Source organism: Lagenorhynchus albirostris, chromosome 1, assembly GCF_949774975.1.
Source record: "Lagenorhynchus albirostris chromosome 1, mLagAlb1.1, whole genome shotgun sequence".
Taxonomy (NCBI): Eukaryota; Metazoa; Chordata; class Mammalia; order Artiodactyla; family Delphinidae; genus Lagenorhynchus; species Lagenorhynchus albirostris.
This window is the reverse complement of record NC_083095.1, coordinates 147578988-147594529: the sequence shown is the minus strand read 5'-3', so window position 1 is coordinate 147594529 and position 15542 is coordinate 147578988. Positions and strand designations below refer to the sequence as shown.

Sequence of the window (15542 nt, the reverse complement as noted above, 5' to 3'; positions counted from 1 at the left end):
TCCTTTGCCTATATCCTTCATTCAGAAAGATGGCAAATTTTTCTGTTGAGTACCAACTGGTATCATCTCTGTGTCTGCAGCTGCTCTTGAGTCAAAAGGTGCAAGAAACGTTAAAGTGACTCCATTCAGGTCTGAGTTCTTTTCCCAAGGTTTCAACTCCGCTGCAAAATTAAATAACTTTGTTTCAGACTCTCAGATAATTGGTCTCCCCTCCCTGCAAAGGGTTTCTATTTGTTTTTGCTAGAAGCTATTGCTAGGAAATTAATTCTTTATTACAAAAGTAGGAATTAGGCATTGATTTTTAAAATGTTTCTGAAGGTACTAGTCTCTCACTCTAAAAGAGTTTCAAGCCCTTTGAATGTGATATTTAAATGTGGCTCTTTTTTTTTTTTTTTTTTGTAAAACACTCTGGGCTTACTTACCTATACCTGGTGGAGGCAAATATTATGGCAAATGAGGTGTTTGTCCTACACAGCTGTCTCTCTAGTATTGGTTGATGCACAAGTAATTTTTTTGAAGACATTTTATAAATAGTTGATGATGAAAATAAATCAAAAATATGTTGTTTCCTATTTTTTCTCAATAGTTTTAGGTCAGCCTCTTTTTACTTGAAATTATATTTAGAAATTTAAAAGAACAGTAAAACCCCACTTATCCAGTAGATACACATTAAGAAATAGTAATCCTTTAGAACACAGTTAAAACCTCTAATCCTAAAAGAACTTTAAGAACAGGGAAAGGGAAATAGGTAACAATAAGGAAAATCACTAGTTTTACATAGTAGAGAAGTTGCTGTACTGTTTTCTCTACTTTTCTCTATGTTGTTCATAATAAAACAAAACAAGACAAAAAAGTCAAAGAAAAAGAAAGCTTTATAAAGCTAGGAAATTATAGGAAAATATATATATTATGAAATAATAAATAAAAGAAAGTTGGTAAAGCACACCAAATTAATAGACTGGAAGACATCAACAGTGTAATAATTTGCATCGAATCAAAAAGTATTTCAAAAATTCTGTACTTATTAAAAAATACATAGAGGTTTAGCACTAAAACAAAATATAATGTATAGACTGGGAGGCTAAAGAAAAATGTCATGATTTGCAGTTTATGATTTTCCACACCACATCTCCAAAATGATACATTTGCAATCTCATAACAAGCAATAAGAGGGCTCAGAAATAATGGGAACAACATATAAATCAATGTTCCTGTACCTAGAAGTAACCAACTAAAGTATACATATTTGAAAATGACCCCATTTGTAATAGTATCAAAAGTGTTAAGTTACTTACAAAAAATAACAAAACATATGCAAAATCATTATGGTGAAAGTAAAAAAGATATTTTGAGATAACATAAAAGAAGTCCTGAGTATATGGAGAAATAAACAGTCCTTATAATTCAGAAGGTCAATGTCAGGATTTCAGTTCTCTCTGAATTGACATATACATTAAAGGCTATCTGAATAAAAATTTCACCAGTAATTTTATAGAATGTTGCAAATTGATTTTTAAATACATGTGGAAGGATAAAGGGCAAAGAACGATCCGAGATAATTTTGATAGTGAAGTAATTGGGACTTACCCACTCAGATATCATCTGGTTACTAAACTGCTGTTTAACAACATGGTCTTGGTGAAAGAACAATAATATAATTCAGTGGAAGGGATGAGAGGGTCCGTAAACAACCAACACAGTCATGTGGGAAGCTGATGTGTGACAGAGGTGGGCATGTAGATCAGTGAGCAAAGTATGGATCCCTTCAGTAATCTAATTCTGAAAGTTGACTGTACTCAATATTTTGTAATAACCAATAAGGGAAAAGAATCTGAAAAAAAAAAGATATATATGTGTGTATAACTGAATCACTTTGCTGTACACCTGAAACTAATGCAACGTTGTAAATCAACTTTAGTTCAATTTAAAAAACTGAAATAAAAATAAAAGTTGGCTATATGTGAGGATGGAGTTCAAATCAGATGCTTGTTTCCAACGATAAACCAAAAAGCATTTGAGACAAAACAAGGAACACACACGCACACATACACCCACACACACACAATTATCTTTTGGAAGAAAACACAAGGAAATTGCTTTATCACCTCAGGGTAGCATATGATTTCTTAAGTAGAACATTGAATATTAAATGGCAGAAATGCTAAAGTCAAAGATTAATATGTTTGACTATATTAAAAAACAAGACACTGTTTCAACCTAAGTTTTCATTGATAAGAGAGTATAATGGAAAAATTGCAGAATATTCATTGGAATGGGGTACCATAGATCAGGTAAAATGAATATGCTTGATTTATACATAACACCACCAATAGATCTATAAAACATAGTATTGAACAAAAACATTCCAGAATGATCTCAACATTTTGATACTGTTTATGTTATTTCTAATATAAACCTTATGTCTCCTCAAGTGTCAAAGATTCACACTGATCATCATCTTCTTGTGGCCATGTAGCCTCAAAATGGGAAGATTTTAAGATTTTTATGGATAAACAACAAGGTCCTACTGTATAGCACAGGGAACTATATTCAGCATTCTGTGACAAACCATAATGGAAAAGAATATGAAAAAGAATATATACATATATATATATATTATATATATATATAACAGAGTCACTTTGCTGTACAGCAGAACTTAATACAACATTGTAAATCAACTATACTTCAATAAAATTAAAAGAAATTATTTTAAAGAGACTTCAGAAAACTGAAGTTTTTATCCAAGATATTTGAATTTTTCAGCATTGGCAGCCTCTTTGAAAAGTAATCATTCTTTCTAGTTCATATACACTTCACTGTTGTCAAAATTTGGCCTGTGGCCAACCTCTTCGTGACTTTTGGATTTTCCACACTACTTTTCCTAAATTCTGGTACATTGAATCCAGCAGCAAAAAACTCTGAATAAGGTTGATAGGGTAATGAGGTTTCCAAATATGGGAACTCTATTCCAGAGTGTGACAGGCCAACTCATTTCTCTGTCTTCCTTATTCTGCTACCAGTTCTAAAACTGTGTTAGTCATCATGTGTGTATCTTTGTGTGTGTGTGTGTGTGTGTATGTGTGTGTGTTTTAACCTATTTGGAACTATATAGAGAGTCCTGGGTTTAATCTCCTTAAGTCAATGAATAGGAATTGAAGATTGCTCCCATACTGTTTTTTCAAGCAGTCATTTTGTCTGTGTCTTCCAATCAGGTGTTTTTAGTCACTGTCTGGAATTTTGAACTGTACATGATCCCGCTGGCATTATCGCTCCTCTGTGTCTACAATTTCATCGGACCTACAATGGGGAAGGTTGGCAGCATCCAGGACAGCCAGGTGAGCAAACATTCCAATAATTCTGACATTTGACTAAAGAAAAAATGTGTTAGCGGTAAACCACCACCACCAAATCATGACCTGAGTCCCCTGCATCTGAGGAGCAACACTGCACGTGTATTCATGTTACAGGGAAGATATTTATCATGTGTAATCTGGAGTCTTCTTCCTAGAGCATCTCGTGTTCCTGAGTCTTGGCCTGCCTTCTTAGCCTGAGTGAGCCATCTGGTTCTTGGTCAGCATTTCCATGCGGGCAGCACATGTCTGCGTGCCCATCTGGTTCTCCATGAGGTTCCTGGGAATGAGATTCTCAATCGCTAGAGAAAAGCCTTTGGTGGCTCCTTGAGCCCCTTCAGGGCACACACAACTGGGAGGCTGCCTCAGGCCTCTCCATGTAATTATCCTGTGCGATATTCTCCTCTAGGCTGAAGCCTCAGGGGATGCTCTGAGGCTTGCCAACCCCCAGGGAAATCAGAGAGTGCGTGGGCATGGGCCCCTCTGTTCTTGAGTGCCCAAGTTTTTCTTGCAATTCTCAAACTCGCCGTGGTGTTAAAGGAAGCACAGGCAAGGCCTCTTCTCAAAGACATCGCCCAGCATTTACTTTTCTTAATTTTTCCCCAGCTCTCCCTCCCCTACCCCTCTTATCCCAGCCCATAGAATCTTTTTCTGCTCTGGGTTAGAAGGAACTTGTATTTATAGACTTGCTTTATGATATAATCTTGGCATTCCAGATTCAAGAACCAAGTTTTTAAAACAAAAATCAAAGGTCTTGAGACCTGATAACATCCTTTAGAAAAATCACCTGCACATTAGGTTTTCTAAGACTCAAAAGCTGACCATCTTCACTTATTTTTCCTTATAAATGTTCTGATTATTTTAAAAAATCATCTCTGAAATAATGGATATTTAAGGAATGTTTCTGGTTTCATTTGGGATGGGGGAAATGAGTGTTATGGCCGGGAGTAAAACCTCAGACAAATTCCAAATTCTGTTCTGTTTGGTTTTTGATTGTGTAGTGCAATAAGCATGTGCATATATCAATAAATGAGGGGCCTGAAGATGCTAGAACCAAGTAACAAATAAATAGCTTTAAAGTACAGGTTTATGTAAGGACTAAGTTTCACAGAGGTACAGATGAGGGAAATTTTTACAGAGAAGCATCTGTTGTAAAAGTGCTGTCAACTAACATTTTTAGTTTTAATCAGATTTTATTTTCCCAGGTATATATATGTATATGTTTATAGCATGTGTATATATGTGTGTATGTGTACATGTTTATTTGTAGGCAGGTATATATATGTATATATGTGTGTGTGTGTAAATATGGGTACATAAGTGTACTTGTGTGTGTATGCATATAAATGTGTATGTGTGTATATGAAACCTTTTAAATTTACTAAACATTTTCTAATTTATTACCTAATTTAATCTTGGTAACATAACCATGAAGAGTCAAGAACTACTGTTTTCATTTCATGCTTCATAAAGCTAACATTCAGAGTGGCAAAGTGATTTTGCTCAAAGTCACACAGCAAAACAGTGCTGGAACAATGTCTCCAGCTGAAGACTTTGTCTCAAGATGAAGACTTCTGACTCCTAATTACATTACAGAGTTTTTTCCTCCCATAACATGTTTCATTGTATTCATTTTTATCCATGTGCTTTTATGAAACATGCTTGTTGTCATCATTGAATAGGTTAGTTCTCCAGCATCAGTTAAGTATCCCACAGACTGCTAGGTAGAGCTCCTAGGAATTCTGGGAAGTAATACAGTACCAGACCTGAAGAAATTGCTCAGTGGTTTATGGAGGATAGCAGAGTACTGTCTGGATACTTCAGAGTTACTCCCTTATACAAGCATTATATTGACCATTCTTTTTTCTATTGGAACAATGGCATCTAATTAGCATGCCTGACCTTTGCAAGGTTAAGCAGAAAGGTAAGTGTTCAAACTGAAAATAGTCCTTGGTTTTCTGATACCCAGCATTCTTTTGAAGCTACCAAATCGTTGGATTGTGTACCAACATGTGTTAGCTTTTAAATGTAGCAGTGATATGATTCAAGTGTACCTGTTAACTAGCCAAGATCTCTAAATGAATCTGAACAAGCCTCTGTGCAGCACAGCTGGTGCTGGGGCCCCTGAACTAAAGGCAGTCCCCCCTTTAGTCCAGATCTGAGCCTTGAGTTTCCTTCCCTCACCTGCCCCGCACCAACCCTGAAGCCCAAGGAAAACAAGAATGCCGTATAGAAACCTGTAGCTTATTCTTGAGATTGATTACATTCAGACTAATGCATTTAATACTGTCTAATGTTTCGGTAATGGACCCAGAGGAAAAGTGCAGTCATTCTAACAATGAGCCCAGCACAGACGGAGTGTGGTGTTCTCAGCCTTAACACAGCAGCTGCTTCATTTGTCAGACTCAGAACAAAACTGTTTACAGATAGTACAACTCCGCAATGCATTTTTAAAGCTGGCTGCCTTCGAAAGGCACTCCCCTAATAGCTTTATTTATACTTAACAGTTTTATGTAGATTATACATATTGTTTACAACCTTGGCAAGGCATCCCTTAACTTTAAAAGTGTCCTTTTTAAAGAAGTTACAGTGTATTTTTGTGTGTGTGTGTGTGGTACGCGGGCCTCTCACTGTTGTGGCCTCTCCCGTCGCGGAGCACAGGCTCCGGACGTGCAGGTCAGCGGCCATGGCTCAGGGGCCCAGCCGCTCCGCAGCATGTGGGATCTTCCCGGACTGGGGCACAAACCCATGCCCCCTGCACCAGCAGGCGGACCCCCAACGACTGCGCCACCAGGGAAGCCCTACAGTATATTTTAAAAAGACTAGTGTTGCAATGATATAGGAAAACTTTAAGCATGAGTATGCATTTCATTTGTAGTCGGTAATTTCGGTTGATGTTTTATTACAAATTATGGATTTTCCTTACAGGAGAGCACGGACGTAGATGAGGAGAAGTATGAAGATGACAAGGTGGGTGTGCTCGAGAAAGGACACAAAGGGGGAACATGACTGCTTCCAGTGTTCTAGCCGGTTGAGTCAAGCTATATATATATATATATATATATATATATATTTTTACTACTATAGGGTGACCAGTATAGCGATATTCTCATAATGTATAAAGGGTATCCTTTTTAAGATTCTTAAAATGAGGATGAAAAGGGACGAAATATAAGGAATAACTGAAATGTTATAGAAGCATCCCTCTAGGAGGCCTGTCATTTGAGGCAAAGATTAGCCTTCCCCTTGGTGGATGAAAGGTAGATGAAAGGTAGCCCAGGAAGTCAAAAGTAAATCAAGTGCAATCGCTATTCCTTTAGGCTCATGTCTGCACTCTGCAGGGTGGTCACCCGCTTCAGAACCTGTCACTTGCCCAGCTGTTGCTGGCAACGTTTTCAGCTCCACGTCTGTGTACATCTGTCCTTTCTCTCCTCCTGGGAGATTCTCTCAAATCTGCTACTTTTTGTTGTCATTACGCTTTCAGACAAACCTTCTGGAATAAAATGAAAGAAAAAAAAAGTGAAATGCCAAATGAGATGCTACTAGCTTCACGGCCGCCCAGTCCCCTAGAACCTATGGGTCTACGGGGCTAAGGTGATAGTGTGTAGAAGGCTGACAGGAGAGGAAAGGGGTGAACGGGGGAAACTTAAGAGTTAAGTATCCAATATAAAATGTCCAGAAAATAGAAACGAATTTAAAAACACTAGCTCCATGACACAGACAGCCTTAAAATTAATTGAACGAGCCAGATGGTTTTGCCCATTTGAAGGATGCTGGGCAGATTACAAAGTAAATCTTATTTGTTGTGCTAAAATGATCATTAATAGCAAAGTAATAAAGTATATTTTTTTTAAAGGGAATTGACGCTTTTTAGAATGAAGGTCCCAAGATGCAACTTTCTTCTTCTTTTTTTTTTTTTAATTAATTAATTTATTTATTTTTTGGCTGCTTTGGGTCTTCGTTGCTGCACGCGGGCTTTCTCTAGTTACAGCGAGCAGGGGCTACTCTTTGTTGCAGAGCACGGGCTCTAGGTTCGCGGGCTTCAATAGTTGTGGCTCGTGGGCTCTAGAGCACAGGCTCTGTAGTTGTGGTGCACCGGCTTCATTGCTCCATGGCATGTGGGATCTTCCTGGACCAGGGATTGAACCCGTATCCCCTGCACTGGCAGGTGGATTCTTAACCACTACACCACCAGGGAAGGCCTGCAACTTTCTTCTTGATGAATTGACGTGAGTGGCTTCTGAGTGATGTAACTCCTTGAACATTAAAATGGTCATAGCTAAGCTAATGTGCATGAGGGGGTGTTTAACCAAAGGAAACACAGGTAGTAATGAAATTATTTTAAACCTACATTAGGCATAATTATCAATTTTATTAACCAAAGTTTGGAAGTGAAGAAGATTTCTTTCTCTTGGACCAAGTCTGTGTAAACGGGCCACCCCATGGAAGGAGGATGCCATCCACCCTTGAGAGATAATTGTGACCATGGGGCTTTGTTCCATCTGATAAAGGAGACATCTAACAAGAAGACAATGGATGAAAAAGTGGTGTCGATGAACTGTCAGGCAACAGATTGAGCCATGAAAGTCTAGACCAGCGTTTTTCACCATCTAACCTTCCATTGTGGTCCTTCAAGGGCTGTCTGGGGGCCTGGGGGTGTGGAGGTAGAGCCATTTGGGCTGTGCATCAAGCTTTTCTGGGCAAGGATAACTGAGTTGGAACTACAACATCTACATCTACATGCATGAGCCTGGGAGCTCTTGCGTTCATCCAAGCACAGCCCTCCACGCAACAGATGCAGCACAGCCCATCCCACACTGAGGACGTTGGCTCTGGGGTTCTTCATGTCTCCTCCAGGGCCGTTCCATTCTTGAGATACTTTGATTGTAGTATGTTTGTAGGGCCTTTAATAGCCCCACGTGGCCATGTTTGTTTTGCTTCCTCAATTTCATATTTCTGTGGAAACTTCTAGAGGAATAAGTCTGAAATGAAATGTTGACTTCTGTTTGTGCCTCTTCTGCTGAACACAAGCCTTCTATTGTGAGGGGATTTTGGCAAACTTTGCAGTCTTTTTGCACGTCTCTTCACTCTCACTTCTCTAAGAGATGGGTAAACTAGAGCAGTTTTCAACTTTTAAGACTTTGGGAGCATACATCCACCTATATATTATTACACTTCATCATTTCTTCTCCATGTAGAGCAGCCCCCATGCCTGGGATGGGTCCCTCCAGCACACAGGCCCTGGGCCACTGCCCTCCACAGTGTGCTGACTCCAAGGGCTTCCCCACAGCGCCCTTCTGGCTTCTGTTGTGTGTTCGACATGACAGACGGGCTTCTGGGAACTGTAACACACCCAGTGAGAGATGAACTGTTTACAGATTATAAACACACAGCCGTCTCCTTCCAAACCAGAAGAGGAGAGGAACTCCTTTCTACCCAAACAATCCATCTTGAAAGTGACACTCCTTAATTGCCAGCACCCCTTCCCACCAAATACCATCATGGACGACTGTGGAAGATGAAAGCATGCTGCGGCCCCTTGGCACAGCTTCCTTGGGAGATGGACGCATTCCCATATTCTGCCTGTCTCTGATGCACAGGCCAGTACGTGGTCTGGGGTCTGTCATCTTTTTATTGTCTGGAACAGGGATGGTTGTAAAATGACATCATTATAGCCTCTTGCTTCTTCTCATTGTTGAAAGTCCATGGAAAATGACCTGCATTTTTAGAAACCAAATTAGGCTCCACAGTTTTGCCTTCCTTTCTTTTTGTGGACTTTCAGTTACAATGTAGAACTTTCAGGTCACTAGTTTTTTGGCTTTTAGGAAACTAAATGTACAAACTAAACTTTGAGGAGATTTTTCTTTCTTATACCTGATGGCTCCACACAAGAAATTGCTTGTTACAAGTAGAGTTTGCTGGGGACCCCAGAACAAACAGATAACGGCTAAGTTCAGCCAACAGCAATCAGCTGACATTTCCTATTTGTATTAGATTCCATATGTGGAATTCTTCTATGTGGACCTTATTTGTACAGACGGATTACAATGAAAATTGCATTAATTTTCTACACAGTAAAGGTCAGTAATTGAAGCGTGAACCAAGAAACTATTGTGTAAAATGCTGTATCTCATATTTAGGAAAGGTCATGCAGGGCAATAATATCTTGTTTTCATTGCAGAAGGTATAAATACTTGCATTAGAGTTTCTTTTCTTTTTTCCAGCCCAACAATCACTTAGGTAGAATATTTCAGCATTTACTAGTAACATCAGGAAGAAAGAATCATAAGGACATGTAATAAAAAAAAAAACAAAAAACTGCCTATTGCTATCATAAAGAGACTGCATTGTGATGCCTGCATTGTGGGTTGGTTTGTTTTTAACTCAGCTGTCAGAAATAGGACTTGAATCATCTGTTCTTTTAAGATTATCAATGAGTTCACAATTGCTTTACAGTGTTTGGGGGGGTGGGGATCATCCTTTCATGTCAGTTATGGGTGAAAAACAGATATGGATGTTTTCCTTTAAGAAAATAAGAAATATCTGATACATTTTTGTTGATTGATGATGGAACGTGGTGGAACATTTTATAATGAAAGGATGCAAATGAATATTATATCTCTATTCTCTTTTTACAAATTAGGATGATATTATTAAAATTTAAGTATATTTTAAACCATCAATCTTAGTTGTAAAAATGATTTTCATCCTGCAAATAGATTAGTTCACTCATCATTACCCAGGCAGAGCCTTCTTAGAGAGAGAAGGATGTGGCGTATATATCAATATTTATTATGTATCAATATTTAGGAGTTCTTGTTGTAAATTAACCTCATAGTCCCTTGGTTGAGTTGTTCAGGGCCAGCATAGCTCATGCCCTGTGTTTTCTTGTTTCAGAAAGAGAAGATGATCTATAGTATCTCAACCAGGGAAGACTCGTTCTTGGAAGAAGTCTTCTTACAATTTAATAGAGTAGTTTTGTTTATGATTCCTTTGTGCCTTCTTAAGAATGTCAGAAACAAAGCAAATTAGTTTGATCAGTGATTTTTTTTGGTAACTATTGACTAAGCCATGGTACTTTAAGATGGTGTAATATTTTTAAGAAAATGAAAAGTCAGGTAATATCTTTGAAAGGTTAACAATAGTTGAATATACACACATATTTTCAAGGCCTATACAGTCTATATACAGGGCATGTTGTAGAGGACCTACTTATGGATAATTTTCGGGGGAATAAAGTAAATGGTTGTTCCGATGTAACTCCTTTTAATTTGAATTAATATTATATTCAGTGATGAAGTGATTTAATTGCTAACATTTCAACTGTACCATCTTACTTCCAAGACTTTAATATTAAAATGGATTCCAGCCAATTCTTAATGATCAGTTTATGCATGTTTTGCATGAAGAGGGATCGGCTTCCCTATTTCCTGCCGTCTTTTCTCTGAACCACTGATTTGCTCACATCCCTTTTAAAAACTCAAACTTCCATTCTTAAAAATGTTTGGCTTCATTACCTTCAGAAATAATCCAGAAATGTTATCAATCTGACATTTGAAGCATTATTCTGCTACCAGGTTCACTAATAGCCCCAGTACTTATGGATTTTCTTTGTGATTTCTACTGTAAGGATTATACTTGGTAGGCTACTCCCAAATATTGTGAAATATGATGTGCCAGACTATAAATTAGGTGGATTAGCCATCCTTTTATTAGCTAATGTGCACTAACTGGTGCTCTGACGTTATAGACTATACTACATCTGGATATTTATCTTGCTGTGGTCTAAAAGTTTTACATTATGCTAATATAGAATACATTGGACATTGTATCTCAATTATCCACAAGTCATTATTTTTCTGAGGATAGTAGCCATTCCTACAAGAGGAATTTCCTATTGAAATCCACTCTGTTTCAGTGTGGTTTGCCTTAAGTCCCAATTTTCCAATGAGTTTACAAGGTAATTGATAGATAATTTGCAAAATAATTGATAGAAAGGTGGGGACATCACTTTTTCCTCAAGGGAATATAGTAATTTAAAGTAAGTAATAAATGACACAAAAATAATAATTTAAAATGAGACCATTTTGAGTAAGAATTATTTAAATGATTAGATTTATAAGATTATTCTTATTTGTAGAGTGCTTACAATTTGCAGGCTGTTTTTATAGGCTTTAGCTCATTCAGTACTCAAAGTAAACCACTAAATTTGATATTATTTTCCCCATATGCGAATGAACTAACCCAGGTGAAGAGAAATATAATAATGCATCAGAGATTTCCCAGCCAGGATAGTAGCGAGACTCAAATCCAGCCCTTCTGATCTAAATCCTGTTTATTTTGGACTATGTTACATTGTTATGAAGGAAACATGTCATTAATTTATTGGTCCATTTTTCCGCATTATTATTGACAACATTTATGGAGTATTTTCTCTGTATCTGTGATTGCTACTTTCATCAAAATTTGTATACTACGTTGGGTGTTAGCGATGCAGTGCCTGGGTGAGTCAGGACTGCTAAAGGTGATGTTTGAGCTGAGTCTTAGGTGATAAATATTTTATCTTCTACCCTCCTCATTCCCCCACCTCAAAGAAAGATAAAGGACGCACACAGCTAAATCAGCAACTGCAGCTAATTGTGTGTTTACCTATGGTAGTGACAGTTATAGAAAACCATTAGCCCTGTTTGCCTTGTAATGGCGTGGCATCTGTCAATTGGCTCAGAGAAACTTTTAAGGAAATCAATCTTCCCAGGGTCTAATTCCAAATATTTTTTTTTCCCAAATTGTTCCCAATTTTTCAAAAGTGTTTTTTCAACATCTTCCTCATGATGATGTTTATTCCTTTTACTTTTTCAGCCCTCTCATTTGATCCCTGATGAGAATCCTGTTGCAGGCCAAAGAAACATGTTGGTAAATACCAGTCAGTGTAGAAGGAAGGGCTCTATGTAATGGACAGATAGTTAGAGCAGTTTATAACTACTTAGAAATGATACTGGTTCAAAATCCAGTCTGTTTCACATTCATTTCCCAAAGCAAAAATACTACTTGAGAAGGAAGTATTCTCCTGAAAGACTGCAGACTTTTCCCCCCATTTTAATAGCATACCATAAAGGGGTGTGTGTGTGTGTGTGTGTGTGTGTGTGTGTGTGTGTGTGTGTCCGTCCATGCACACAGGACATAGCTCATGGGAAGAAACCTTAAAGACAGTTCCCAGTGCATTAAGCCAGATTCCCAAAGAACAATTTTTAATCTTGTGTATCAGAAATATTACTTTTTATTCTTTGTTATGACAGATGCTGAGAGGTTTTTTTTATTTTCCCTGCTAAATGCCACTCAGTCTATTTCTGATGTTTATAATTCTTCAAGTTTTCAAATTGCAGGCTTTTAATATTCAGTGGGATGAAACAGACCAAACAGATTCCCACTTAAAGTCTAAAGTCGTATTTTTGCGTTATCTTTGCCCTGGGTGGTTGGCATTACTGGGACGATCCTGAGATAGAAATTTTGCATCAATCCCTTGTGGGAATCCTGGGCATCCTGTGACAAATACTACTCAGTTTTTAAGCATGTCCCAAGGATCTTTCCTGACGTGGTCAATTTTCAGGACTAACTCTTTGGTTTTGCTTAGGTAATTAATAGAGAAATGAGAATTTTTTTTCTTGAACCAGAACATGTGGGAAAGATTTAAAGTAGCATACTGATTATATAATGAATTCTTAGCTGTAAATTCATTTTGATGGTGTTAATTCTCTCCCAGAGGCTCGAAGCTAGTTTATTGCACCTACAGTGCTATGCTCTTTGGAGATATTGGGGAAGCCAACAAAGCCTTGAAGAAGAAAAAATCCACTGCCTGACTGATTCATTTATTTATTTATTGGCTTTGTTCTTAAAGAGCAACCATGTTACAACACAGGCACATTATTTGTTCTTCAGACAACCGTCTCTAAAACTTAGCCACTAAAGACTCAGTGTTGTTTTTCTTTTTTTTTTTTGACATTTTATAAACAAAAGGACAGTGAAAAAATGATGATCTTACATACATTTTATATAATAATATGCATTTTTAGGTTACAGATTTGGAGTTGGTCATTATTTTTCTTACAATTATTATTGCAATTACATTATTATTCTTACAGTCATTCTCTGTAGTATATAACAAAGCAAAGGAACCTTTTGAAATTTGAAGTCTGGATCTGAAAATTTCCATGCTTTCATCTCTTCTGTTATATGTTATTACCTATTTGCTCATAAAGTAGGCCCTAAATCATGCAACTTTTACTTATGCCTTGGTGTTTTTTTCAAGTAATGAGAAGTAAAATACATTCTTTCTGAAATGTAGGAATCTAAAAATACGTGTTCAGCCACAATTATCTTGTTCATTGGTTTAATCACACCAGTGGCCATCACTATTTTTATTACACATTTCCCTCTATAAATTAAAAGCCTTATATGTTAAGGAAAAATATAAGCACATGTGATAACAGTTTCCTTTTTCTGAATGAATCACTGTTACTCTTCCTAGGCAATTTGGTAGCAGCCGCAGATGTAATGCTGTGTTTGCTAAACTGTGTTATCACCACATTCCCTGGTTCAATCTGAAATGTGTAAATAAAGCCAGCATGTTGCAGATAGAACTGCCAGATGATCTTTCATACAACGCAGGGCAACATGAGTAGACTTGTCCTGGAAGATCGTTGCTTTTGAAACTTAAATGAACCCCAGGATTCTTTAAACTAGACAAAAGGTTATTTGTTCTTTTGTCTCTTCGCATTCTTGAAGGGCAAGGACTTACGTTTAGGAAGCACCTGGAGTGTACCAAATGATTTGCATATGATACAATATTTAATTCTCCAAATACTCCAGTCAGAGTCAGGATTATGATCTCCCTTTTCCAGATAGCAGAATTGTGACTCAGAACCCAGTAGGAACTTGACATGATCACAAAGCTCGTAGATGACAAGACCCATGTTGAACTCACTTCCCTCTGACTCCATAGCCTGTGATTAATAAAATATGCAGGCCTGCGGAGTTGGTACATCTTAAGTTTTTTTTTGTTTTTTTCCCCCTAACTTTGCATCTGTTGTAAACCCTGGCTACTCCAGCTCCTAGGTAAGAATGAATGCATTGTGTTGTAATGTAAATTATGGTATGTATTTTATGCAAATTATACATAAAGTTTGCTAAAATGTTTAGCAAGAAAAGTTAAAAAATAAGTAAGAATGGAAAGAAATGTTTTCCCCCAAATATTTTCAAAAAGTGTAATTTAACATACATTCTCATGAAAACTGGGCAAATAATACTGGAAATGAACAGTAGATAGAAATATGTAACTGAATGAAATGTCTACAAATCATGTATTATATAGTGAGTCTAGAGAACAGAGATCCATAGACACTAAAGAAGCAAATGACAAAAAGAACAAGTGTGAGCTGAATGTGTACCTTGTGAAATGTCCACTAGAAAATGTCCACTCTTCCTTTGGACTTAATAGTCCTGGACTGGAATTCTCTGCCACATATATGTGAACATAGACAAATGTGGACATAGACACATCGCTTAACCTGTTTGTACCTTGGTTTCCTATTAATGGAAATGCTAATATCAAAGACATATAACATGTCCATTGGTATACTGGCAGATATAATTAAAGACCCATGAAATCAATAGTACATGTTTTAAAAGATAAAGTTTGCAGTGTAGAGAGTGAAAAGAACATTTGCTACTAGAATGATGAAAAGAGTAGAGGTGTGATGCAAATTGAAAGAACAAGACTGTAGTTGGTGTGGACTGGCATCCCTAGGAAAGATTTCACGAAGGCCAGGAGTATAAGTTGGACCTTTAGGTCATTCTGCTGGAGTTGGGAGCCTGGAATCTTACTTCTTACTTCTTACTGTTTGATAATGCTTTTTCAGTGAGTAAATAATAATAATAAAGAGTACATGTTTAATGAATAATCAAGTACTGACAATCCATTTCTCAAGATAATTGTTGACAGACTAACTGATGAATGTCTGTTCACATTTACTGTCTACCACTGGGACCATGATCACATCACTGAAACATGTAAACTTAAGTTACAAACCTGCTGAAGAGCCTTCAGCTGTCAATAGTTACTTTTAGGAGACTATTTCTGGAAACATGATGTTAATTTACACAGCCCGAAAGATGTGTTTAAAAATTTCTCTG

General features: G+C 37.3%; 1 protein-coding gene across 3 annotated transcripts in view; it reads left to right on the top strand.

The window, feature by feature from the left end:
* The window catches only part of MCTP2 (multiple C2 and transmembrane domain containing 2), a 190683-nt gene that overhangs the window by 149353 nt on the left and 25788 nt on the right, over positions 1 to 15542 (top strand). For all 3 annotated transcript variants that reach the window (XM_060170522.1, XM_060170520.1, XM_060170519.1), the window contains 2 exons: positions 3216 to 3338; positions 6282 to 6323. In XM_060170522.1, the coding sequence (XP_060026505.1) occupies positions 3216 to 3338; positions 6282 to 6323 (165 nt within the window). The remainder of the gene's footprint in view (positions 1 to 3215; positions 3339 to 6281; positions 6324 to 15542) is intronic.